Below are 25,401 nucleotides of genomic sequence, written 5' to 3'. Positions count from 1 at the left end.
TCATCTTCATTGCCCACCGTTTGTATTTATATTTTGACAAAAATAACATCTTTTTCTAGAAACCACCATAATTTCCTTCTATCCAAATTATTTCAGTTCAATATATATTTGTTTTTTAAATTCATTTTTTATTGAAGTATAGTTGAATTACAAGGTTGTGTTAATTACTGCTGTACAGCAGTGACTCAGTTATACATACATATATACATTCTTTTTCATATTCTTTTCCATTATGGTTTATCATAGGATTTTTTTTTAGAAACACAAGCTGATTAAAATATTGACAAAGGATCTGAATAGACATTTCTCCAATAAAGATTTACAAGTGGCCAATAAGAACAGGAAAAGGTACTCAGCATCATTAGTCATTAGGGAAATGCTAATCACAAAGAGAGAGAGTAGCAAGTGTTGATGAGGACATACTGAAACTGGAACCTTAATACATTGCGAGCGGAAATGCAAAATGGTCTAACCACTTTGGAAAACAGTCTGACAGTCCCTCAAAAGGTTAAATGTATGGTTTCCATATGACTCAGTAATTCCACTCCTAGGTACATACCGAACAGAAACAAAAGCAGGTTCACACAAAATCTTGTACATATCATAGGATGTTGAATATAATTCCCTGTACTAACGTTAAGAGTACAGTAGGACCTTTTCGTTTATCAATTCTATGTATACCAATTTGCATCTGCTAATCCCAAACTCCCAATCCAACTCTCTTCCATGCCCCTCCTCCTTGGCAACCACCAGTCTGTTTTCTACAACATATATTTATTGAGTCTTTTCTATCTGCCAGATGCTATTCTAGGCGCTGGAGAAAAAGCAATGTCTGTTTGTTATAGTTTCCATTCTGGTTGGGGAGACAGCTTATTAAAATGAATGAATTGTTTAGTATATAGGAATGTGATAAAAGCTCCAGAGAAATATAAAGCAGGAAGAAGGGGATGAGGCATGCTGAGTTGGATAGCCAGGGTAGACCTCACTTAGAAGATGACATTTGAACAAAAACATTTGAACAAAGCACTGCAGCTCTCTGAGGGAAAAGACTACGCAGGGAGATTGGTCTTTAAAGGCCTTGAGATGGAAGTATGCCTGGAGAGCTTGAGGAACTATGAAGAGGTAAGTTGGGATGGAAAAAGTGAAGAAGGGGGAGGATAGTAGGAAATGAGGACAGGAAGGTAATGGGGACCAGATGTAGGCCTTACAGACCTTATATTTTACATAGAGTAGAGATCTATTGGCGAGCTTGATCTGAGGAGTTCTGAGATCTACCATATGTTCTAAAAGATTGGACGGTGAGGAATGAGGGAGGATGGGAAGTAGGGTGGGCAGTTAGGAGGCTATTGTAATAATCCACATGAGAGATGGTGGTACCCTGGACTGGAGTGGTACCAACGGAGTGGTGAAAAGTAGTCAGATTTTGAATCTGGAAAGCAGTGTCAAGGATGACTCCACGGTTTTTGGTTGGAGCATTTGGAAGGATGGAATTGCCATTAACTGAAATGGGGAAGGCTGTTAGTGGAGTGGTAGTGGGTGGGAAAACTAGTTTAGTTTTGAACATGTCAAGTCTATTAGTTGGAAATTTTCAAACGTACATAAAAGTAGAGAGGTTAGTTCAGTGAGCCCCATCACTACTTCAATAGCTACTGTATCTATTCTTTTTTTACTTAAGTATTTTAAAACAAATCCTGGGCAACATATGTTATCCATGAGTACATCAGAATATATCTCTAACAAATCAGAACTTTTTGTTTTTCACAAAACCATAGTACTTCACTAAGACCTGTCTGTGTTAAGACAGATATGTATACAGTATTGTGCTTTTTAAATCTGGATTTTTTTTTTCTAAAAGATAAACTAGAAGGAATTATCTTATAAAAGAATTATTTTTTCCAAATAACTTGTTAAACACTAGCTTGAAATATCTTGCTTATCTGGTACATAAACAATTTAATGTAGAGAAATTAAATTTACATCCAACAATAATTAATCATTTTATGAGGAAGCATAATAAGAAAAATGTTCCCATGCTTGAGAGCATACTATTTAAAGGATTAGAAATATGTAAACAGTTTTACACTGTTTTACACTGTCTAGCGATTATTACACAAAGTGCTGATATGATTTGGAGTGAAAGTCTGAGTAGTGCCTGGAATTTAGAGAATGTCTGGAAGGTTTGAGGATTTATGCTTATCTTGAGTGCATATGAGTGTATATGTATTTTAACTTTTGAGGAGGGGTGAAGGAGCTTAAAACTTTCAAACATATAAAAGTAGGGAGAATAGCATGCCAAACCCCACCCCCATACCCTGGTCCCACACATTCAGTTGTTATCAACATTTTGGCACACTGGTTCTACCTATTCCGTTTTTAAATTTTGTCATAGTATAATTTTAAATAAGCATTTTTTGGGAAATAATTTAAAATTTAAAGAAAAGTTGTAAGAACAGTACAAAGAACTCCTATATCCCCTTCACACAGATTCACTGTTAACATTTTGCTGCAGTTGGTTTTATCATATTTTTCTGAACCATTTAGGAGTAAGTTGTAAATATCATGCCCCTTTACCTTTAAAAAACTTGTGTTTCTTAAGATCAAGCATACTTACTTATGTGACCACGATGTAATTGATGGAATTAATGAAATCAGGAAATTCAACACTGATATAATAATATTAACTAATCTACAGCCCGTATTCAGATATTGCCAGTTGTTCCAATAATGTTCTTTATACCAATTTTTCTCTTGGTCCAGGATCCAACTCAAGATCATGCTTTGTGTTTAGTTATGATACCTCTTTTGCCTCTAACCTAGAAGCATTCCTCATCCTTCCTTTCTTTTATGATGTTGATTGATATTTTGAGTATATCTGACGTTTCTTTGTGATTTGAGTATAACTGATGTTTGGGTATACCTGATTTTTTTGTGTGTGATTTGTTCCAGTTATACATTTTTGGCAGAAACACTGTATAAGTGACGATGTGTCTTCTTAGTACATCATATCTGGAGGCTGATAATGTTGCTTTTTCCCATTATTGGTGAAATTACCTCTGATGACTTGGTTAAGGTGGGCTAGGCAGATTTCTGTTGCTGCTTTTTTTTTTCTTTAAGTAGACTTTATATTTTAAAGCAGTTTTAGATTTATAAATAATTGAACAGATAGTGCAGAGAGTTCATATATTGTATTTTGCTGCTACACACAATTTCCCCTGTTATTAACATCTTACATTATTTTGATACATTTGTTACAGTTAGTGAACCAGTATTCATATACAGTTGACCCTTGAAAAACATGGGGCTTAGGGGGCACTGACCCTCGCATAATTGAAAATCTGAGTATAACTTTACAGTCAGTCCTCCATATCTGAGGATTTAACCAACTATGGATTATGTAGTACTATAGTACATGTTTATTGAAAAATGTTCTCATGTAAGTGGATCCATGTGGCTCAAACTCGTGTGTTCAAGGGCAAACTGTATTATCAACTAAAACCTGTATCTTACTCAGATTTCCTTAATTCTTACCTGATTTCCTTTTTCTGTTCCAAGGTCTCGTTACACATCATTTAGTTGTCCCCTTGGGCTCCTCTGGCTCTAACAGTTTCTTAGAAATTTCTTGTTTTTGATGACCTTGACCATTTTGAGAAGTATTGGTCAGGTATTTTGTAGGATGCCCCTCTACTGGAATATGCTTGATGTTTCTCATGACTAAACTGGAATTATGGGTTTTGAAGAGGAAGATCACAAAAGTTAAGTGCCGTTTTCATCATATATCAAGGGCACATACTATCTATATGACTTACGACTTGATGTTGACCTTGATCACCTGGCTGAAGTGATGTTTGTCAGATTTTTCTATTACTACTTTTGCCCTATGCCACCTCCCTTTCCATACTGTATTCTGGAAGGAAGTCACTCTGCACAGCCCAAACTTAAGGAATGGTGGTTATGCTTCCCCTCCTTTAGGACTGAGTATCTACATATTTTTTTTTTAATTTTTCCGCATAAAAAGTTATGTCTATCACATTTGTGAATATATTCAACCCTATATTTATATCAGGGACTCATGGATATTTTGTACTTTGGGTTATAAACCGCTATTACTTTAATTTTATTGCTCAGATTGTTCCAGCTTTGGTCTTTGGGAGTTCTTTCAGTTAGCTCCTGTGACATACTCCCACCAATCTGTTTTTGTTTGTTTGTTTTAGGAATACTTTCTTTCTGGCACTAACAGATGCTTCAGTCTCATTTTGTATATTTTCTGTCCCAGTCCTAGAATCAGCCATTTCTCCAGGGAGCCCTGGTTCCTTGTAATGGAGTGGTATTAGAAACTAAGACCTTGGTGCTAGGTGTGCTAGTTGCTACTAGGGTGTCTGCTGTAGTATTTTAAAGCAAAAGCAACCCCCTGCCATCATGCCGTTTAATATCTTAAAGTGTCTGTAAAAAACAAGGATATCCTAAATGATGTCAAAATGTCAAAATACCCTGTGGCTGCCACAACAAATTACCACAAATTTAGTGACTTAAAACAACAGAAATTCTCTCATAGTTCTGGAAGCCAGAATTCTGAGATCAGGCTGTCTGAAGAACCCCATTCCCTCAGAAGGTTCTAAGGAAGAATCCATTCTTGCCTCTTCCACCTTCTGGTGGCCCCAGGCATCCCACTTCTCTCTGATCTGTACCTCCTTAGTCACATTGCCTCTTTCTTTTTCCTGTATCTTCTCTGTGTCTCTCCCATCTCCCTCTGCCTCACTAGGGACACTTGTTATTGGGTTTAGGGCCCACCCAGATAATCCAGGAAAATTCCTTAATCCCTTCAAGATCATCCTCTCAAAATCCTTAATCACATATTTTGCCATATAAAGTAATATTTACAGGTTCCTGGAATTAAGACAAGGATATATTGGGCAGGGGGAGGGTCACCATTCAGTAAACTACAGTAACTAAAAAAATTAATAGTGATTTCTGGACGTTATCTATGTTCTTAATATGTTTTTAATATCCCTCGTCCATGTTCAGATTTCCCTGTTGTCTCAAAAGTATCTTTTTCGCAGTTGGTTTATTTGAATCAGGTCCACTCATTGATGTGATTATGTCTCTTCAGTCTCTTATGATATAGAACACCTCACTCTTTTTTATACTCTGAAATTGTTGAAGAAATTAGGTCATTCCTCTGTACATTGGCTTACATTCTGGATTGGTCAGATGGCTTTCTTGTGACAATGTTTCTCTTTATTTCCTGTAAACTGGAAGTTGGAGCCAAAAGTTTGATTAGATTCAGATTCAACTGACTTTTAGACAAAAATATACTACTTCCTAAGTATTACTGTGTAGTTCAAATTTCATCTATCATGAGACATAATTTATAGCTGCCCCACATTTCATGATCTAAGATTGATTAAAATATACAAGTGATGGCAAATATCCTTTCAGTGTAAAATTCCCCCATCAACCCTCTAATGATTTTAGCATCTATCAGTGATTGTTGCCTAAATCAATTATTTATTTAAGCATCTTTGCTCTGGTCCAGATTGTTTTCCTTAGGTTAGTTTTATCTTTTATAGTCCCCTTTATTTCTGTAGCAGACTATTTAGAAAAGCTCTTTTCACCCTCCAGCTCTCTTGAGGTCTCCAAATCCATTAGGTCTAGAGACATTTGAGACTGAGGGGGCACGACCTGTCTTGCCTGGGGAGATAATTAATTGAGTCAGTGTTTCCTAAATTTCACACGTGAGGCCCAGAAAGCAGGTGGTTGTAATTGGAGCCTGCTGGGGTTAGGGAAAGGTGGGTAGAGGGAAGCATAGCGGATCTGGTGATCTCTCCTTTCCTGGGGTCAAACTCAAAGGCTTACTGGAAAGAACTACAAGAAAATTCTTTAATAAAGCCTAAGCTCTTTGATTTTAGAGGAGCGAAGTAAGGTACGGCCAAAGAAAGTGTCCATAGCGGTTAGGTAAATCAAGGTATAGCGGGTCCTGGAGTGCCAGAACGTAGCCTTTCAGGGATTTAACTTCGAGACTACATCTCCCAGAATTCCGCTCTGCGAGTCCCACCCGCGTTGAAGCGACTGCGCGTGCGCGAGCCCTGTGACGGGCTGCTTTCCCAAACTCCATAATCCCCGAGATTCCGCGCGCCTGCCTCCCTCCCGCTGGGATCGCCCCTTCAGGCCCTCTGTCCGTCCGCTGGGGGCGCGCGCAGTGCGTGGCTGGTGGCATCGGCGCCGGCGGCTGAGAGCGCGGGTCGCGTGGCCGTGCGTGGTTGCTAGGGGCGCCTGAGGCCGCCCGCTTGCCCGGCAGGCCAAGGGAGGAAGCAGCGCGGAGCCGGCGCCCAGCCGGGGCGAAGTTGAGTCCGCTGGGTGAGTGTGGCCGCGGAGCCGAGGGAACGACCGTCCACCGGCCCGACTCTCCCGCCCCTCCCTCTGCCCGAGTCCTTTCACGCGGTCCCCAGACCTCTGGCCCCTCCTGCCCCAGCCCTGCTTCCTGCTCGCCACCTCTCCATCCCCTGGGAGGAGAGGGCGCCGCGGCCTCCTACCCCGCCAGGACTTCGCGCCTCTTCGGAACTCTTCTCCACTCCCCTCCGCTCCCTTCCCCGCCACGCCCAGTGAACTTAGTCGCCCCGCTACTGGGTGCCCCGAACCCTGCAGCATCCTCTCACCCTGGGCCTCCGTGCCTCTTCTTTCCCGCCCCGCTGCAGTTTAAATTCTCCTCCCTTGGGTGTGAGCCCAAGCTCCTCTCAGGCCTCACGGCTGAATTTAACATGGATACCCACTTTTTAACTTGCCCATCTTCACTATCTGTAGAGAAATACTTTCCTAAACTGTAGAGATTCAAACGGGATCCTAGATGCTATGGAATTTGATTCTTCATGTATCCATCCATCCGTTACTTCATTTAATCGTTCAACAATTTTTAATAAATATTGACAAATGTTTAACGAGCCAGGGCACTATGGAAGGCCCGGGGGTGGGGGGGATACAATGGTGAAATAGGCAGGCGTGTTTTCACAGATCTTATAGTCTAGGGGAGATTTTAATCAAGTAAACATCATTTGCCATATTGTGTGGTGTGTGTTCTGATAGAATATTAGAAGGATATTTATCCCAGGTTTACTCGGAAAACTATATTATCCCTATTCCCTGGTCTTCACATTCCCATTCTGGATCTAGGAAATGTTTTAATCCTTCTTTCTTTAGGGAGTTATCCCTGCTCTCTCAGATACTCCAGGTCACATCTTCCTAACTTCATTACCTGTTGATTTAGCCAGTCAACAAGTAGCTGGGGAATCCTTTGGGACAGTGTTGCATCCCATCATTAATTTCTTGCAGTAAATACTGAGGCACTATTTACATAAAAAACCACCTCCTTGGTGCCCATAAAGTTACCAGCTGCTTATTGATTGGACTGAATGGAGCCTTTAAGAATTATCAAGTGTTTTCTGGGAATAAAGAAGTGAGAGGACATTTCAGATACAAAGTAGCTTTAGTAAAGATACAGCAAGGCCTGAAAAAAGAATTGGAAACAGTCTGACAAACCTGATCTGGGTTTGGAGGGAACCATCCGGGACAGGGGAACAAATAGGAAGATGGAAATTAATAGGGGTTAGATCACAAACGGATTTGGATGTTTTGCTAACGAGTTAGAACTAGATCCTCCAGAGCAGGGGTTTTCAACCAAGGTATTCAGGGAGGGGCCTGAGACGTCCAAGGAATACACCTGCACAGACAGTTTTAGAAGAATCAATTTCCAGATCCTCAGCTTCCAAATGAACTCTCCTAAAACTGAGCTTACAAAAAAGAGGTGGAGAGTGTCATATCTCTCACCCTGTCAAATTTTACTGTAGTGTGTCGTTCCAAATATAAAAACCTCAGGTTGACAAACAGGGAATATTTTGGAAATACTAATTTCAGGGAGGCCTCCTTTGGTGATTGATTAAGTTCCCTCAAAACCCAGGCTTCCTGTCTTCCCATGTGTAATACACATTGTTGTTAGAGTGAACTTGTTCCTTGTTGGGATATTCTGAATTCAGAACACAGCAGTTGGGGATTTCCCTGGTGGTCCAGTGGTTAAAACTCTGTGCTCCCAATGCAGGGGGCGCCAGTTTCGATCCCTGGTCAGGGAACTAGATCCCGCACTAAAGATCCCACACATCACCATGAAGACACAACACAGCCAAATAAATAAATAAATAAATAAATATTTTTTAAAAAGAGGAACATAGTAGTTAAATGTGTCTAAAATGTTTTTTGGGGCCACAGATTTTTCAAGCTGTATTGGATAAAGGTTGCATAAAATATTTTAAAAGAGATTTCTTTTAGTTTAGCTGTGTGTTATTGAATCAGATAGTTAAAACTCATTTTATTAAATTGTCATGAAATATTTCTTTCAATTATAGTTAATCCTTACCTTAGTTCTTTCTATACAATGTTTAATATTTTCTACCTCCTCTTAACAAAAGGACAAACTTGTGATGAAAAATTTTGGAGTTCAACTTTAACATGTGCAGGGAATACATGGTTTTAATTCTTTTTTTTTTTTTTTTTTTTTGCCGCACCACGCAGCTTGCAGGATCTCAGTTCCCCGACCAGGGATTGAACCCTGGCTATGGCAGTGAAAGCCTGGAATCCTAACCACTAGGCAACCAGGAATACATGGTTTTAAAAACTCCTAGAGGAATACATAAGTAAAATCATTGGAAGAGTATATTGCAGGAAAACCATGGGAAGATAATTAGCAGGAAGGTAACATCAGATTTGTGCTTGAGATTACTACTGTAGTGTCAGTGTGTAGTTTGAATAAGTAAAATCTAGGCTGAAGGCAGGAGCCAATGAGAAAACTAGAGACCAGGCTAGAGATGATGAGGGCTTTATGGTGGTGGCAGTGGGGGAGAGGGTTTAGAGAGATATTAACAGTGGTAGAGTGGACAAAACCTGATGGCAAAGTAGATGTAGGGAAAGTGAGACAAGGAGCAGTCTGGAATGATCCTAACTTTCTGACTTTAGTAATCAAGTGGGTGGAGATGCAGGAGGAGGTATTAGGAGGAGGGACAGCTTTGAGAAGAAAGGTAAAGGAGTTACACTTTGGACATGCTGAATTGAGGTTCCTGCAGCAAATCCAGGTACAAAGGCCTGGGAGGTTGTTCTGTAGGTCTGAGTGATGGTAGAAAGTTGAGAAGGTAGGAGTAGGAGGTGGTTGAGGTCATGGGATAAACGAGGTTTGTGTTAATAAGTTGGGAGAGTTTGCATTAATAGTTGCAACTGCCATTTATTGAATGCTTACTATGTGCCAGGCAAAGTGAGAAGACTGAGCACAGGAGCACCAACTTTGAGAGAGTAGGTAGGGGAAAGGGGATGGAAGAAAGGAAGCAGAACATTTGTAACCAAATCCAGAAATGAATATGTAAATGAAAAGTTGTCACTTGCTGAAAAATTGTTGAGATGACCTTTTAACTTTTGGATCTGGTACTCATGATGTGGAGTTGAGTTTAGCTTTCCCGCTAGATTCCTTCTGTGACCTTGGAATTGTCTGGTCATGGGCTCCCTGGATTTTAGCATGAAATTAAATGCTTTGATCTGTCAGTGAAATGCAAAGGAAACTTTTCTTTAATGCCCTGAACTTCTCATCCTGTCTTCTGGCAGAACTGGGAAGCCAGACCTGGTATATTTGCAACAAATACTGATAGAGTGCTAATTCCTGAAATAAAAAGGGCCCTGTCCTTGGGAGCCTCTTGAATATCCTGGATGGGGAGTACTATTCCACACCAGAGGTTCTCAGACTTTTTGGTCTCTCATATGCACTTTTAAAGCTCTTTGGGGCCTTCAGTATATTTTTAAATGTGGGATATGTATCTACTCCATACTAGAAATTGAAGTATTTATTAATTCATTTAGAAATAATAATAAGCCCACTATAAGTAAACATAAGTAGCATTTTAAAAAATGCAAAATGCTGTTGTTTCAAAAATATTAGTGAGAAGAGTGGCATTATTGAAGACAGCTGGGTTTTCATATTTGTTTCTGCATTCAGTTGGTTCGATATGTTGTTTTGATTGAATTATGAAGAAAACCCAGCCTCACATAGATAATTAGTTGGAAAAGGGAGGAGTATTTCTATAGCCTTTTCAGATAATAGTGGGTATTCTTCTTTGATACTACACAGACGTTAACAAGGGGTGGTTTTATGAAGGTTAGCTGCAGTGGAATCTGAAATGTTGTCAGTAAACTTTTCATACTTTGTTACATTAGAATCCATTGGTCTATTTCTGACTTTGACCCAATCTTTTACCCGCGCCTGATTCTTTGAAATTATGTGATAGATATTTGGAAAATACTGGTTCATTGAATTATGTAGATCTTAAAAATGTTGCCACATTTTATTTTACAGTATCAAAAAAATATATATTATCACCACACTCATCAGAAAAATGATTAAGTATTGGGAAGCTGTCAAGCTCATGGTGGCAGATACAATTTTGCCAAAATTCTAATTTTCTCTTGAAGCTCAAATTTTATCATTGGCAACAGACACTGTCAGTTGTTTTCCTTGAAGTGACAGGCTTACTCTGTTTCATTTTCTAGAGAATGCCTGCCAAGTATCAAAGTCTGAATAACCATCACTTGTGTGTCTTTCATTCTTTCAAGTAAACATGATGTTCCACAGAGAAATTTTGCAATTCAAACAAGTGCTTTACTTAGAGACAACTATAGTCTTCTATGTTACATGTATTTCTCATTTTGTTACACAGAATATTAAAGAGATGTACTTGAGGATTGAGATTTCATTTTTATTGCGTCACCGAGGACATTCTTAAGTAAAGCTGGCATTTCTTCTTTCACTGTGCAGTGAAGAAGTGTGTGGTGGTGAAGGATCTCACTTGGTGCTATTGTCTCAACTCCTGCTCAGGAACCAGCAGTTTGACTCACCATTGGTCTTGCACCATCAGTGAAAAGGCTGGCACAGAAAAAAAGGCAAATCACATCTCAGTTTCATTATGAAAATAGTTTCACCTACTGGAACCCCTGAAAGGGTCTTAGAGTTCCCTCAGGGTCTGGGGACGACACTTTGAGGACCACTGCTTTAGAGCTCACGTGATGTTACTTTCAGAAGCTGCTGAAGGTCAAGGCTTCAGGAGAGCTAGTCACTTGATTATGTTAAGCCTTCAGCTGTTTTCACTTTTCAATAATTTGCAGATGGACTTCCCTCAGCGCTAACTGCTGTAAGCTGTATTTTTTCCTGAGGTTTGCTAACTACTTTTGCATAACTGTGTTCTACAAGAGCTTCTCTTCTAAACCTGTGGTACTGACCCTCCCTTCTCATTAGGGTTGGGCTATTGGCCTTCCTTTCTCAATAGGGCTCCATGCTCCTCCAGCTTTCTTTAGGGAGACATAATTTGGGATTTATCTCATAAGAGAAAATGGGTCTGATTCCTGTACTCCTCCTCATTCTGTTTGATTCCAGACAAGTCAGTTCTATCTTCTTACATAACTATTGAGCAACTAAAGTAATTTCATCAGAGATCTTATGACTTGTAGACTCTGAACTATTTCTGATGTCCTGAGTTCCCCTGGTGCCTGAGGGAAACACTTAGATGGAGGAGAAGAAGGAAACTTCAGATCCCAAGAGCCACACACACTCCTGTAATGTAGGAGAGTGTTACAGTCAGTGTATAATGAATAATTGCTTTCTGTAGAAATAGATACCTTGTCCAAGCTGGTCTGAGTCTGGCCCCTGGAGACTTGATGGTTTGAGACAACAGTCATAGATTTTCTAGCATAGGCTGCATGTCACTTAAGGAGGAAACTCGAGGCAAAATAACCCCATAAAGAGTAGAAGGTAGCATGGGATAGACAACTTTTGAATGCTGTCTAAAGATGGCAAAGCAGGATGTTGAGATTCCTGAGACTGGATGCTTTGAAGGAGAGGGGCCGGATCCAGGATCACCAGGCAGGATGCTACTGCAGCAGTCCTGCACTTGGTGAGGGGAGTGAGGGACTAGGAATTGGACTGAGCCAGTCATGCAAATAGAAAGAAGAGGGTGCTTGAGGCCATTTTATTTATCTTCAGAATGCTCTGCAGTTCTTTACCTTCCTTTCTTATCCTTTTAGGGAAAAAAATTAATTTTTAATAGCTTTGTGGAGATATAGCTGACATTGAAAATACTCATCACCCCCAAGTCAGTTATTTTCTAAACTTTGTTCTAGGGAGCCTTAATAGCTCATGACATTTTGTTGGGAGGAAGCCAGACTAAGGCAGTGATCTTCCTCCTTCTACTCACATAGCTGTGCATTTATATGTTACAGATACATAAGATTTCCCTATAAAAACCATCATGGAGCTTATGAGGTATGTTCATATGAGAAGACAACAGTGGTAAAAGATAGCCTTTGCAAAGTATCAAATTAGAGGAATAAATACACAACAGATATTCATGGATAGGATGGAGCTTGAACTGAGCCTGGCAAAGGTAAGTAAAATATGAAAAGGATTCAAAAGGAAGAGGCTGAGTGGAGTAAGTGCCTGCAGACAGGTTTGAAAGGATTAGCATAAGACCAGAACAGGTCACAGCAGAGTTCAACGTGGAAGGAAATGGAAATATGCCTTAAAAAAAGACTGAAGCTGACTCAGGCTAAGAAATGTGGATTTTATTGACTCACATGAGAATCATCTAGAAGACTTGTTAAAAATATAAATCCCTGGCCCCACCCTAGACCCACTGAATCCTCTCTGAAAGTGGGGCTCAGTAACCTGTAGCCCATGGTATTCTGATGCAGGTAGTTGGTAGGCTACTGTGATATTAAGTGAGGACTCATGGAAAATTTTTGGAAAGGTAGCTGATCAAGTAATATTTGAGCAAAGTTAATCTGGAGCTTGCCTACAGAATGGAATTAGGAAGGGCAGACCCTAGAGACATAAACTTCAGTCTGGATGGTGTTGCAATAGTCCAGACGGTGGTGGAAACGAAAGGAGGAAGCATGCCATGAAGAAAGAATCTCAAGTTTTGTGGCTGGTTTGGCTTTGGAGAATAAGAGAAAGGAAGAAATCAGAAGTAACTTAAATTTTCCTCTTTGGTGACTGACAGAAAGAAGGTTCCACTGAAAGAAATTTGAAGATCAGGAGTGCAGAGCTCGGGGATTCCCTAGAGGTTTAGTGGTTTGGACTTGGCACTTTCACTGCCGGGGCCTGGGTTCAGTTCCTGGTTGGGGAACTGAGATACTGCAAGCTGTACAGGGTAGCCAAAAAAAAAAAAAAAAAAAAAAAAAAGAATGCAGAGCTAATTTGATAAGCTGGATTGAAGTGGTTGGACTTGCATGTGGAAAAGGTGGAGCAGACAGTTGGCAATGAGGGCATGGAGCTTGAGAGAAGTCAGGTCCAAAAAATGGCTGTTCTCCTGCAGGTAATAGTTGAAGTGGTGAAAGCGGATTGGTTTGATGTAGGGGAGAGGATAAACGAGAGGATCTGTGAAGGATTTTGGAGGGGACCTCAGGAGGAAAAGGCACTGTTGAAGAAGTTGGGTATGGCTGTGGCAGAGTTCCCACACTGAGTAAAGTAGCAGCAACAAGGAGATGGTAGTACACCCCAATGTTCACTGCAGCATTTTATTTTAATAATTTTTTTTTATTTATTGACCGTGTTGAGTCTGTTGCTGTGCTCAGGCTTTCTTTAGTTGCGGCGAGTGGGATCTACTCTTCTGCAAGGCTTCTCATTGCAGTGGCTTCTCTTGTTGTGGAGCACAGGCTTCTAGGCATGCAGGCCTCAGTAGTTGTGGCACTCAGGCTCAATAGCTGTGGCTCACAGGCTCTAGAGTGCAGGCTCAGTAGTTATGACGCACAGGCTTAGTTGCTCCTTGGCATGTGGGATCCTCCTGCACCAGGGCTCCAACCCGTGTCCTCTGCATCAGCAGGTGGATTCTTAACCACTGTGCCACCAGGGAAGTCCCACTGCAGCATTATTTACAATAGCCAAGATATGGAAGCAGCCCAAGTGTCCAGTCATAGATGAATGGATAAAGAAGATATGGTATATATAGACAATGGAATATTACTCGGCCATAAAAAAGAGAGATCTTGCCATTTGCAATAACGGGGGTGGATCAAGAGGGTATTATGCTAAGGAAAATAAGTCAGACAAGGAAAAAAAATTCCCTGTAGGAAATGGCCATGGCAGACACGTACAAGGTCTAGAATCCCATTAGTCACAGAGAAGAGAATCCACTTTACTCTGGCACATTCCCAGCTGGCCCACTTCACATTCTGCCTGGGAGCAGGCCACCAGCAGCTTCTGAAGAAGGTGGGAGTGTATCCTTCTCCTTCTTCATTTGGATTAGAAATGAAGCCAACTAGATGCCAGGCCACTTGGGTCCAGTGTTCCTGGCACCGAGGATTCATGTGGAGGGATGCAGAGAGGCAGACATTGAAGCAGTGTGTGCAGAGGGGAGAGTTCTCTTCACCCAGCCCTCAGTTGGTATGCAGTGGGTGCCCGTGTCTGTGAGGGAAAGTGGGCTTGACTGTGGTGCAGATGAGGATGCAGTGGTGTGCTCTTGGGCACTTCACCCACAAAGGGGCTCAGGATAAACAGTGGAGGAGTGTTTCCAACCTGGCTTTTGTCTGGTACCTGAAGGTTAGGGATCAGTGAGGGAACAGGGCCTAGGTGTGTGTTTCATTTCAATTTCAGAGGCAGCATGGAGTCAGACAAACCTAGGTTTTAAAGTAACCACTCCTTGTTGGTTGTTTAATTACAGAAAAGTTACTGAGCTTTACTGAGTCTTGGATTCATCATCAGGAAATTGAACATAGCCTTTTTGTGAGGATTAAATGAGCACAGTACCTGGTATTTGTTAGGTGTCCAAACTAGTATTTATCAGTGCTAGTTTATTTTCCTTTTATTTACTGTATTTTTTTCAGTTTATTCATTCAACAGAATATCGAGCACTTATTGTGGGTGAGACCCTATATTGGGGACAACATGCTCCTTGCTCCTAGTCACATGAGCAGCCCATCGTTAAAGCTCAGTGTAAAACAGACAGTGATGGAGGTAAGCACAGAGATGAGGCATCCTGGTTCACTTAAGAGGAAAGATTGAACGAGGAAATGTAAGAGACAGGCTCTCCTTCCCCAAGATCAGCCGAAATTGAAGTCTGGGGTTTGGAATAAAGAAAGTTTCTGTCCTCTTCTCGCTTCCATATTCTACTCCCTGACCTCTCCTGTCCCATTGTGGCTGAGGGAAATAAAGTCGCTTTAAATAAAAAGAATGTTGGTGTCTAGTTTCATCTTGTTTCTTCTCTTTCCTACCAATACATTGGTTGGAATTTAAGCCTAAATAATTGGCAAGACTTTTTTTTAAAAATTATTTATTTATTTATTGGCTGTGTTGGGTCTTTGTTACTGCACATGGGCTTTCTTTAGCTGAAACGAGCAGGGGCTACTCTTCGTTGTGTTGCGCAGGCCCCTCATTGCGGTGGCTTCTCTTCTTGCAGAGCACAGGCTCTAGGCACATGGGCTTCAGTAGTTGCGGCACACGGGCTTAGTTGCTCCGAGGCATGTGGGATCTTCCCCGGCCAGGGATTGAACCCGTGTCCCCTGCATTGGCAGGCAGATTCTTTTTTTTTTTTTTAAATAATTGGTTTATATATATATATATATATATATATATATATATATTTATTTTATTGGCTGTGTTGGGTCTTTTTTGCTGTGCACGGGCTTTCTTCTTTTTGTAGTTGCTGTGAGTGGGGTCTATTCTTCGTTGTGGTGCGCAGGCTCCTCATTGCTGTGGCTTCTCTTGTGGAGCACGGGCTCTAGGCACGTGGGCTTCAGTAGTTGCAGCACATGGGCTCAATAGCTGTGGCTCACTGGCTCTAAAGCACAGGCTCAATAGTTGTGGCACATGGGCTTAGTTGCTCTGCGGCATGTGGGATCTTCCTGGAGCAGGGATCGAACCTGTGTCCCCTGCATTGGCAGGTGGATTCTCAACCACTGCGCCACCTAGGAAGTCCTGGCAAGACCCTTGAAGAGACAAAATTACTGTCTCAGCTCCAGAATACACTCCAAAGGTATGCAGGAGAATTCTCTGCTTTTAATCTGAACTTGTTGCATTTAACTGTGAAAAGCAGACCACATCAGGGGCAGCTGAGAATTGATGAGGGAGCAGTGGATGTGAAATGTGCTTCTCAAATGGTCTTTTTTCTTTTATTATTTATTTTTTTGGCTACGTTGGGTCTTTGTTGCTGCGCATGGGCTTTCTCTAGTTGTGGAGAGCAGGGACTACTTTTTGTTGCAGTTCTCGGGCTTCTCACTGTGGTGGCTTCTCGTTGCGGAGCACGGGCTCTAGGTGCGCAGGCTTCAGTAGTTGTGGCACGTGGGCTCAGTATTTGTGGCATATGGGCCTAGTTGCTCCGCGGCATGTGGAATCTTCCTGGGCCAGGGATCGAACCCATGTTCCCTGCGTTGGCAGGTGGATTCTTAACCGCTGCGCCACCAGGGAAGTCCCTCAAATGATCTTTGACCATTCAGAAGGTATTGGCTGGTTTCTCTGCCACCCCCAGGCTGCCTTATTCCTAGGCACACCAGTGCCTGGTGAGGGAAGGAAGCCACTAGTGTAAATTGTGGATGTTGAGACAGAAAGATGAATTTTTCTTTGGAGAGAGAGGAAAGAGCTCTCTGAGAGAGTGGGAACATGTGAACAGATTTACACTGGTAGTACCTTAGTGTCCCAGTCCTTGATGAAGCCAACTTTGATTGCATGAGGGCAGCAGGAAGTCCACTGAGAAAACCCTAGGAATCTAGTGTTCTTCTGCCAGGGCCCCAAATGATGACTGAGACTGGTTGCCCAAGAAGTACTGAAGTGGGGCTTTTCCTTGCCTGGGTACCACTGTAGCATTGTTTCTGTCCTTCTGGGACTGTAACATTCCCAACTGTCTCTCTCCCCTTAAGGCCGACGGACCTCAAGGATGCAGCTGCTACTACTGGAGGTACATGGCACCTTACCTGAGCCGGGCCATGAGGCCACATGGCTGTGATGTGGGCTCCTCATGGCCTCAGCAAGAACAGAGCACTACAGTATTGGCCTCCACCGGGGAAAGAGCTTTAAGCAGAGTGGGCCCTCAGGCAGTGTGCCTACCCTGCCACCGGAGAAACCCTCTGAGGGCAAAGTCTGGGCTCAGGCTCATCAGCAGGTGAAGCCAATCTGGAAGCTGGAGAAGAAGCACGTGGGGACACTTTCAGCAGCGTTGGGCCCAGGCCTCTTGGGTATCCCACCGCAGCCAGCATACTTCTTTTGCCCTAGCACTTTATGTAGCTCCAGAGCCACGGCTGTCATTGCAGGCCACAGCGACTCCTGTCACCTGCATTCCCTCCCGGACCTGTTCAGCAGCACACTGCTCTACCGCCGCACCAACCACGGGCACAGACCATACCAGCAGCTGGAGTCCTTCTGCTTGCGTTCAGGCCTGTCAGAAAAAAGACCTTTTTCTCTCCCTCCAAAGAGCCTCCCTACCAGACTCACTGCCAATAAGGCCACTTCTTCCAAGGTCTCCCCCATGGCATCCTCAGCCACAGAACCATACCTCTCACTGGGAGCGGCTGGGGAAAATCCTTCAGGGAAGAGCCTGGTCTCTGCCATCTCAGGGAAGACCCCATCTCCACTCTCCTCTTCCTCTTCCTACAAACCCGTGCTAAATAACAACTCCTTCATGCGGCCAAATAGCACTAAAGTGCCTTTATCGCAGGCCACAGAGGGCCTGAAGCCAGTATCCTCACCCAAGGTCCCGCTTGTCTCCTGGCATCATTCAGGGGGCACTGGAGACTGTGCGCTCCAGCCTGTTGAGCACAAGGTGCCCAAGAGCAGTGGCACTGTCCTAGATGATGACTCTTCCCGCAGCACCCTGTCTACCCCCAACTCCTTAGATGCTTCCACCACCAGTGTTGCCTCTCCCCACTACAACCGGAGTAACTTAGCCACAAGGGCAGAGCCACATCTCTACGGCCTGGATGGGGACTCTGTTTCCCAGACTCTTACTAAGGAGATTCGATTCACTGAGGCCGTGAGGAAGTTGACCGCAAGAGGCTTTGAGAAGAAGCCAAGGCAAGGCTACCATTTTGAACAATCTTATTTCATGAACCCCAGCTTGCAGTGGGATCTCGTCAGCAGGAACAGGCAGTGGAAACCACCTGTGGTCGGCCAGCAGCTCCCTCAGGAGGATGCTGGTGCAGACAGTAGGCTCCTTCCTGGAGCCTTGGACACTGTGGATTTGGATAGTACAGTCTTCTGTACCAAACGCATCAGCATTCACCTCCTTGCCTCACACACCAGTGGGCCCAGCTGCAGCCCTGCCTGTGAATCTGCAATTGACTTCCCTCCTCTTGGAGAAGACAAAACACCAGCTCTGCCTTCTCCCCTTCAGCTCCTTGGTGTAGCCGAGGTGGCTACCCACCTCTCTTCCATCCATCTGGACGAACTTGGGAGGCAGGGACCTAAGGAAGCCAGGGAGCTGGACTCACCTGCTAGGGATATTGGGTAAGTCGGAGAAAGTTTTTGGTTCATTTAAAGCAGTAGAATGAATAAGCATTTGGTGACACTGACCCTGTGTTTCTGAAGGTCGGTTTTATTTTTTAACTGCCCTAGAATTTTGGTTTTCACTTTAGGCAGAGGTCAGCAAGCTACACTTTGCAGGCCAAATCCCACCCTCTGCCTGCTTTTATAAATAAGATTTTATTGAAATGCAGTCTTGCTCATTCATTTACTACTGTCTCTGGCTGCTTTTTTGTTATAATAGAGTAGTTGCAACAGACTGAATGGCCCACAAAACTGAAAAGATTTACTCTCTGGTCCTGTAGAGGAAGAGTTTGCTAAGCCTTGCTTTAGATTATAGGGAGGGAAAAATAAGAATTCTAAGCATCATGTGTTGGGGACTGTGATTTCTCTGCTTAATTCCAAACCAAATCAGGTTCTCAATCATTCCTGGTATGATAGCCATTTCAGAGTTAGGGCATACACATATTTGGCCTCTTCTCTTGTGCCTTGTTACTTCTCTGGAACCATAGTCCACCAAGGCCTTGTTCTGAGTTCCCAGAGAGAAATCTAGAGACCTTTGATGTTTGTTACCACACATTGATTGATGGTGTTTTGTATTCAGAATTGTGTATTTATGTGCTATGAGGGACTTCAAAAAAGATGGAAGGCGTAGTGCCTATCTGCAGAAAAGGGGATGTAGGGTTGAGGCACTATGGCTGGACCTAAGCTCTGAGGGCAAGAGGAGTGAGTTGTAAGGCCCAGGCAAGGGACAGCAGGTTGGTGACTGGGGAAGAGACAAACACTGGGAGATGATGAAGGAATGAGAATCCAACTGTGACCTCTCTCATGGAGTTGGCTGGGCTGGGGCCATGATTCTCTCTTATAGTTCAGCTACTGACCTCCAGCTAGACCAGGTTGAAGCTGAAGATCTAGAAGAAGAGCTAATAGATGGTTTGGAAGACTGCTGCAGCCATGATGAGAATGAAGAGGAGGAGGGTGAGTAGGGGGCCCTCTCAACCTCCAACTGGGACTTGGTCACCACCGCTTGGGAAGAGGGCTAATGATTGTGTACCAGATCCTTAACTCACTTTGTCACCTACATTTGACATTCACCTTGGGGGTCCAAGGGCGGTAGTTGCTTTTGGAGGACTTGTTCTGCAGTCCCCCATCCTCCAAGTCTTACCTTCTCCCTACTGCTGTCGAGCTCAGGGAAGGCTGTGCAAGGGAGCAGCAGGTGCTTGTGGCTCTGCAAGAAGGCTGAGCCAAGGTGTCTGAGGAACGGCTGCCCGGGCTTGGTGACTTTGTGTGGCAGCCTCTCCCAGCTGGGACTTCTCTGCTCTTTCCCCACAGGAGACTCAGAGTGCTCCTCATGCAGTGCTGTCTCTCCGAGTGAGTCGGTAGCAGTGGTCTCTAGGTGAGTGCGGGCTGTGTAGAGGTTGTTGGTAGCTGCCCATTTTCCATCTCTTCAGGATTACAAAGAGGTTAATCACCGAAGCCATTAATTAATGGCCTTGTTAACCCTAACTCATTTTTACCAAGTTTTTACATTTAGGGCTTTAGTTTTCAAAAAGGAAACAGTGAAAAGAAACAGAAGCATATTTTATCAGTTGGGCTTAAAAACAGTACCATGTTTCTTAGGCTGCAATTTGGTCTTTATAGGCTCCAAGAAATTGTTCAAATAAAAAGCAAATAATCTCAAGAAGTATTTGGAAAATTAATAACTAATTAATGAAGATCCATAATGTTTGCAGTAGACTCTTAGTTAGGCTGCCCACATGAGGGTAATTGCCACCTTGCATTATAAGTGTATTCCCCAGTCAGAAACAGTGCTGAGATAGATGTACTGCTAATTGGAGCTTTTTGCAGTCCTCTTTTTCTCCCTTCAGAGGTTAGTTTTATAAGACCGAAATTGACCTTAGTTAATAAGAAATCAAATTTAAAATTCACTAGCTTTAATCTAGATTATTTTATTGACTGCCTGCCCTTCGTGGAATCTGAGTGATACCCATCTCTAACTAGGGGACTGAGGAGTCAGACTGTTAATGTAGACTCTTTTGTAAAACAGATAGTTGTAGAATGCTGTATAACGGAGATAGGGAGTCCAGGGAGCGGAAGGAAGGCAGGATTAAGAGAAGATTACTGTAAATGAGGACATGTCATTTTGTTAAAGAGTTTTAGAACTTGCTTAAGGCTCATACAGATCACCTTTCTGGGCAGAAAGTTAACATCCTTCAATATAATCTTCCTTGTTCTCATCACTTCCAACCTTGCCTCAATATGAGGCTCTGTCTTCATGAATTATTATTAGATGTTAAAAAGAACCCTCACAAAGTACTAAGCATTTTTTCTTTTAAAAAATAACTTCTACTGAAAATGTAAAAAAAGCAAAATTTCTATTCTAATTTTATTCTAATTTTAATTAAAATCTTGCCATATGTGGCAAGGCTTGCCTAGCATGTGGAACACTCAAACTGGTTGCTTTCCTTTCTGTCGGTAGTGCCTTAGATGAAGCTAAGAGGAAGAGTTAGCCTCATTTAAGATTAGTGTGGACGAGACAGGCTGCATCTCCGAATGTGATGGTGGCAGCGGCTGTACCAGTTTTAGAGTCTCAAACCAGCAAGGTGGAAAGAGTTGTTTGGAAAGTAGAGAGACAGAATTGGGACTTTCTGTGAAGATTGGTAGAAATCCTGTCATAGGTATTTTGAATCTGGTGCATAAATTCTGTTACTTTAAACCTAACCCATTGTTCTTTCAGAAAAGCAAAGCTGCTCCTGGTCGTATTTATTGGATGTTGACTAAGGACCTCCACTCTCCATAAGAGAGATATATTTAACATTTAATTGACTCGGAACCCCTTTTCCACACTTAAGGGTGATCTAGGTTTGTCTTCAGGCCTACTTCAAGACAGCTGCACAGCTCTTTATTTAACCTTTCTGGTTTATAAGATAAAATTCACAAAAGGTATTTGTTAATTATTTGCTCATTAACTAATTTAACTTGTACAAAATATACATTCTATATGAAGCTTAAAACATGAGTTCAAGCAAATGGAGGTTTATGAATTCTAAACCACTTTGCATTTTGACTAAAATCAGAAATATTTTTAGATTTTTAAAATCTTATTTTTCCCAATTATGGAAGATTTATATATTATAGAAATTTTGCAGTCACAGAAAGATCATTGAAAACACTACCTCTGTTTCTCTACTGAGCAATAATTTATTACATTTCCTGTTCCGTATTCTTTTTCTAAGAATGGTGTAAATTTAGAGAAGGCGATCATCAAGTCTAGCCTCTTTTTTTCAGATGTGAAAATTGAGGACCAGAGAAGTTAAGTAACTGTTTGCAAGGTCAAGGTTTCCAGCACTGCTAGACCAGAAGCCAGGCCCATTGAGGTTAAGTTCAGTACTCTTGAGAGGCAGCTAACAAAGATTTTCTTTTTTTTTTTTCTTTTAATTAAACTTTTGATTTTGAGGCAATTACAGATTTTCATGCAGTTTTAAGAAATAATACAGAGATTCCCTGAGTTCTTTACTCAGTTTCCCCCGTGATAATGTCTTGCAAAACTATAGTACAATCAAGACGTTAACATTAGTGAAGATGTAAACATTTCCATCACTGCAAGAATCCCTCCTGTTACCCCGAGAGCCACATACTCCCATCCCCCTTTTAACCCCTAGCAAGCAATAGTTTTGTTATTCCAAGAATGTTATACAACTGGAATGATAACCATGCATAGCCTTTTGAAATTGGCTTTTTTTACTCATCATATACTCAACACATTCACCCAGGTTGTTGCGTGTGTCCCTAGTTCATTCCTGTGTATTGCTGAGTAGTGTTCCGCGGTGCTGATGGACCACAGCTTGTTTCCCCAGCCACCTGCTGAAGGATATTTTGTTTGTTCCCAGTTTTTGACTGTTATGAATAAAGCTGCTGTAAACCATTGTGTACATATTTTTGAGTGAACATGGCTTCATCTCTCTGAGATAAATGCCCAGGAGCGTGATTGCTGGGTTCTATGGTAATTGCATGTTTAGTTTTTTAATAAACTGCCAAAACTGTTTTCTTGAGTGGCTGTACCCTTACATTCCTGTCTTGTCTTTGTTTTTAAATATTAACTCATTCTCCTTGATTTTCAACAATCTTAAATTCTTATACTCAGTAAATGAAAAGTCTTTCAAGTAAAATATGTTGGAAATGAGGAATTGAGTTGAATTAATTGGATTTATTTAATTAGGAATTAATATTTAACTTGACCTAGTAAAATTCATTAAAAATCTCTAAGGTTTGAAATACTGAAATGTTTTACATACAGTGCTTATTTCTGTTGTGCTGCAAAATAACAGGTAGAATGGCTCTTTATAAGCTAAAAATTAATCTTAAATAATAAATATTTGTGGCTCATATAGCTCAGTATAGAGAGTAATAACTATTCCCTCCACTTTCAATGCTATTTGAAGAAACGGTCTGGGTCTGTCAGCTTGTACCCAATAGATGGTTGAGGTTTTCATATTTTGAGACTCCTTGAGCTAGTCTTGGCCAAGACATTGTTGGAATAACAGTGGGGACCCCATGGCCCACTGCCCCAGATTCCCAGACCTGTGTTACCACACTGTTACGTAAAAATCTGATGCCACGAGTCATTTTCAAAACAGAGAAGAGTATTAATCATCCATATATCTTCAGATAAACTTAAATATAAAATGAGTTAGAAGTAGCACTACTTCTTTTCTTTCTGTTGCTTTTTTTCCCCTTTTTAAAAATCTCTATGCCTCTTCTTACTTATTTTCTATCTTTTCTGCTTTTTCTCCTTTTTAGTTACCCATATCATTCCTTTTCTTTCCTGGTTTATTTCTCTTTGTCTTAGTGTAGCATATTCCTCTACTAGTATCCACTCAAACTCATTCCCTGCTCTCAGAACTACTCTTTTCAGGGACCTCCTCAGCCTGTGGCTTGTCACAGGAAATTTCAGAGTTGTATCATAGAATGAAGTATTGGAAAACTTTGTCTTTAGGTGACATTTAATGGTGTAACTGTGTAGAGGTTTGCTATAACACCTTATGGATTAATATTTGCAAAATAATTATTGAGCACTTGGCTTTGTAGAATCACAGTGTAAAAGATAGCACCCTGAAAGAAAAGATATGTAATAGTAACAGCACTCAGGGCTGTGGCTTTCCCTTTCTCTACCCACATGTCTGTTTTTCATCTTAGAAACTGTATGGAGATTCTAACCAAACCCCTTTCCAATGAGAAAGTTGTCCGACCAGCCCTCATCTACAGTCTCTTTCCCAACGTGCCCCCTACCATCTATTTTGGCACTCCGGATGAGAAAGGTAAGTGTCAGCCCAGAAGAACCCTCAGAGGAAGGATGCTAGCGAAGTTAGGAGGAGGTGGCAGTAGGGTTGAAAGCGCTTTCCAGAATGGCTGTGTTGGTGCTTGGTTCCCCGCCTGGTTCACCAGTCCAATGTGGGGATCTTTATCCTGTCTGTCCTTTGGCTGACATAATTTCATGCTTCGTTCTTGCCCTCTAACCTTGTGTCTTTCCCCTTTCAACCTCCTCTCCTCTCTGTGTTCCTCATTCCTGTGCAGCACCCTTTCTTCCCCAAAGTGTGCTTCCTTGAAACTCTGATCTGGAGCAATACTTAGTGACTTGCCTACCCAGGAAAGTCTGAGCAACAGTGCCATCTTTTACCTCTTCTCACCATGACTCTCCTGCTCTTCTCCACACCCTCCCCTCACCTCCCCACTTTCCCCAGTGGAGAAACTTCCCTGGGAGCAGAGGAAGCTGCTCCGGTGGAAGATGAGCACAGTGACCCCCAACATTGTCAAGCAGACCATTGGACGGTCCCACTTCAAGATCAGCAAGAGTGAGTCACGTGCCTTACTTAGAGTATGTCCTCTGCCCCAGCAGATGGGCTTTGGGCAGGAGGGGAGCCCTAGATACCTCCTGCTATGTGGGGACCCTGTCCTGAAGTTTCCAACTTCACAGGAGGACATAGGTCTGAAATCCCTCTGGGCTGAAGCCTGTTACTCAACATTGAAAGACAGGGCCATTGTTCTAGTCCTGACCCCAGGGCCTCATGTAGGACAGCTCCATGGCAACTCTTAGAAAACTGGGGCTGGGAGCTATGCCCAGTTCTGGGGCATCTGAGCCTCTCTCTGTCCCAGGGACTGAGCTGCCAGCAGGACTGACTTCCTGATGTGCCTCCTGCAGGGAATGACGACTGGCTGGGCTGCTGGGGTCACCACATGAAGTCTCCTAGTTTCCGATCCATTCAGGAGCATCAAAAGGTAGGGGCCCTTTCTGAGCTGCTCTTCCCTTGGACTGGGCAGGAGGAGGTTGGGAGTGGGAGTGGGGGAAGAGGAGGACGACCATGGAGAAGGCAGGAGGGCTCATAGGGGAGTGGAGGAAGTACGGGAGGCGGGTGCCGCGTGAGCCCCCAGCAGGTCACGCACGTCTAGTAGTTTAGCTGCAGTGTCTTAGACAGTTGCAGCCCCTAAAAGGCACTTTTTCCTCTAGTGTCTTGAGATGCAGTACCTGTTTTCAGTTTATTACGTTTCTCCTATAACCACTGCATTGCCTCCATTCCTCCAAGCTGAATGTATGTAAAGAAGATTCTGGTCTCATGTTGGAATGAATAGTCCCTTTTCCCCAGGAAAGCCAGGTACTTTCCTGTCTTTGTCCTATAGGTTGGGAAAAGACTTCATCGTTTTTTCTTTGCTCTTAAGGTGAATATTATGTCTCTCTTAGTTACTATTTTACGTCATGAACTATTGACTCCTAAAGGGCACTACATTTTGTTTTGTTGTGTTTGTGTTGTAATCATTTTTTGGTGAACGCTTAGCAGCTGAATACCTAAGGCCCTTTAGATGGTAATAATCAGATGGAACAGGGG

General features: G+C 42.4%; 2 protein-coding genes across 5 annotated transcripts in view; both read left to right on the top strand.

Annotated features, from left to right (window-relative positions):
- The window catches only part of STK36 (serine/threonine kinase 36), a 37,035-nt gene extending 26,485 nt beyond the window's left edge, over window positions 1-10,550 (top strand). Inside the window, exon 26 of the mRNA XM_057744244.1 lies at window positions 8,557-10,550. Within this exon, the coding sequence (XP_057600227.1) occupies window positions 8,557-8,625 (69 nt within the window). The 3' untranslated portion in view covers window positions 8,626-10,550. The remainder of the gene's footprint in view (window positions 1-8,556) is intronic.
- Window positions 224-25,401, top strand: part of TTLL4 (tubulin tyrosine ligase like 4) — a 35,085-nt gene continuing 9,907 nt past the window's right edge. The window contains exons 1-7 of one of the 4 annotated variants that reach the window (XM_057744247.1): window positions 224-6,354; window positions 16,924-18,505; window positions 19,389-19,498; window positions 19,853-19,916; window positions 23,717-23,838; window positions 24,262-24,372; window positions 24,720-24,796. In XM_057744247.1, the coding sequence (XP_057600230.1) occupies window positions 17,022-18,505; window positions 19,389-19,498; window positions 19,853-19,916; window positions 23,717-23,838; window positions 24,262-24,372; window positions 24,720-24,796 (1,968 nt within the window). In that variant the 5' untranslated portion in view covers window positions 224-6,354; window positions 16,924-17,021. Of the gene's footprint in view, window positions 6,355-16,923; window positions 18,506-19,388; window positions 19,499-19,852; window positions 19,917-21,257; window positions 23,839-24,261; window positions 24,373-24,719; window positions 24,797-25,401 lie in introns of those variants that run through there. The other 3 variants (XM_057744246.1, XM_057744245.1, XM_057744248.1) reach the window with 3 other exon arrangements.

Source organism: Hippopotamus amphibius, chromosome 8 (assembly GCF_030028045.1).
Source record: "Hippopotamus amphibius kiboko isolate mHipAmp2 chromosome 8, mHipAmp2.hap2, whole genome shotgun sequence".
Lineage (NCBI taxonomy): Eukaryota > Metazoa > Chordata > Mammalia > Artiodactyla > Hippopotamidae > Hippopotamus > Hippopotamus amphibius.
The sequence above is the reverse complement of the archived record's forward strand: the minus strand, read 5'-3'. Positions and strand labels throughout refer to the sequence as shown.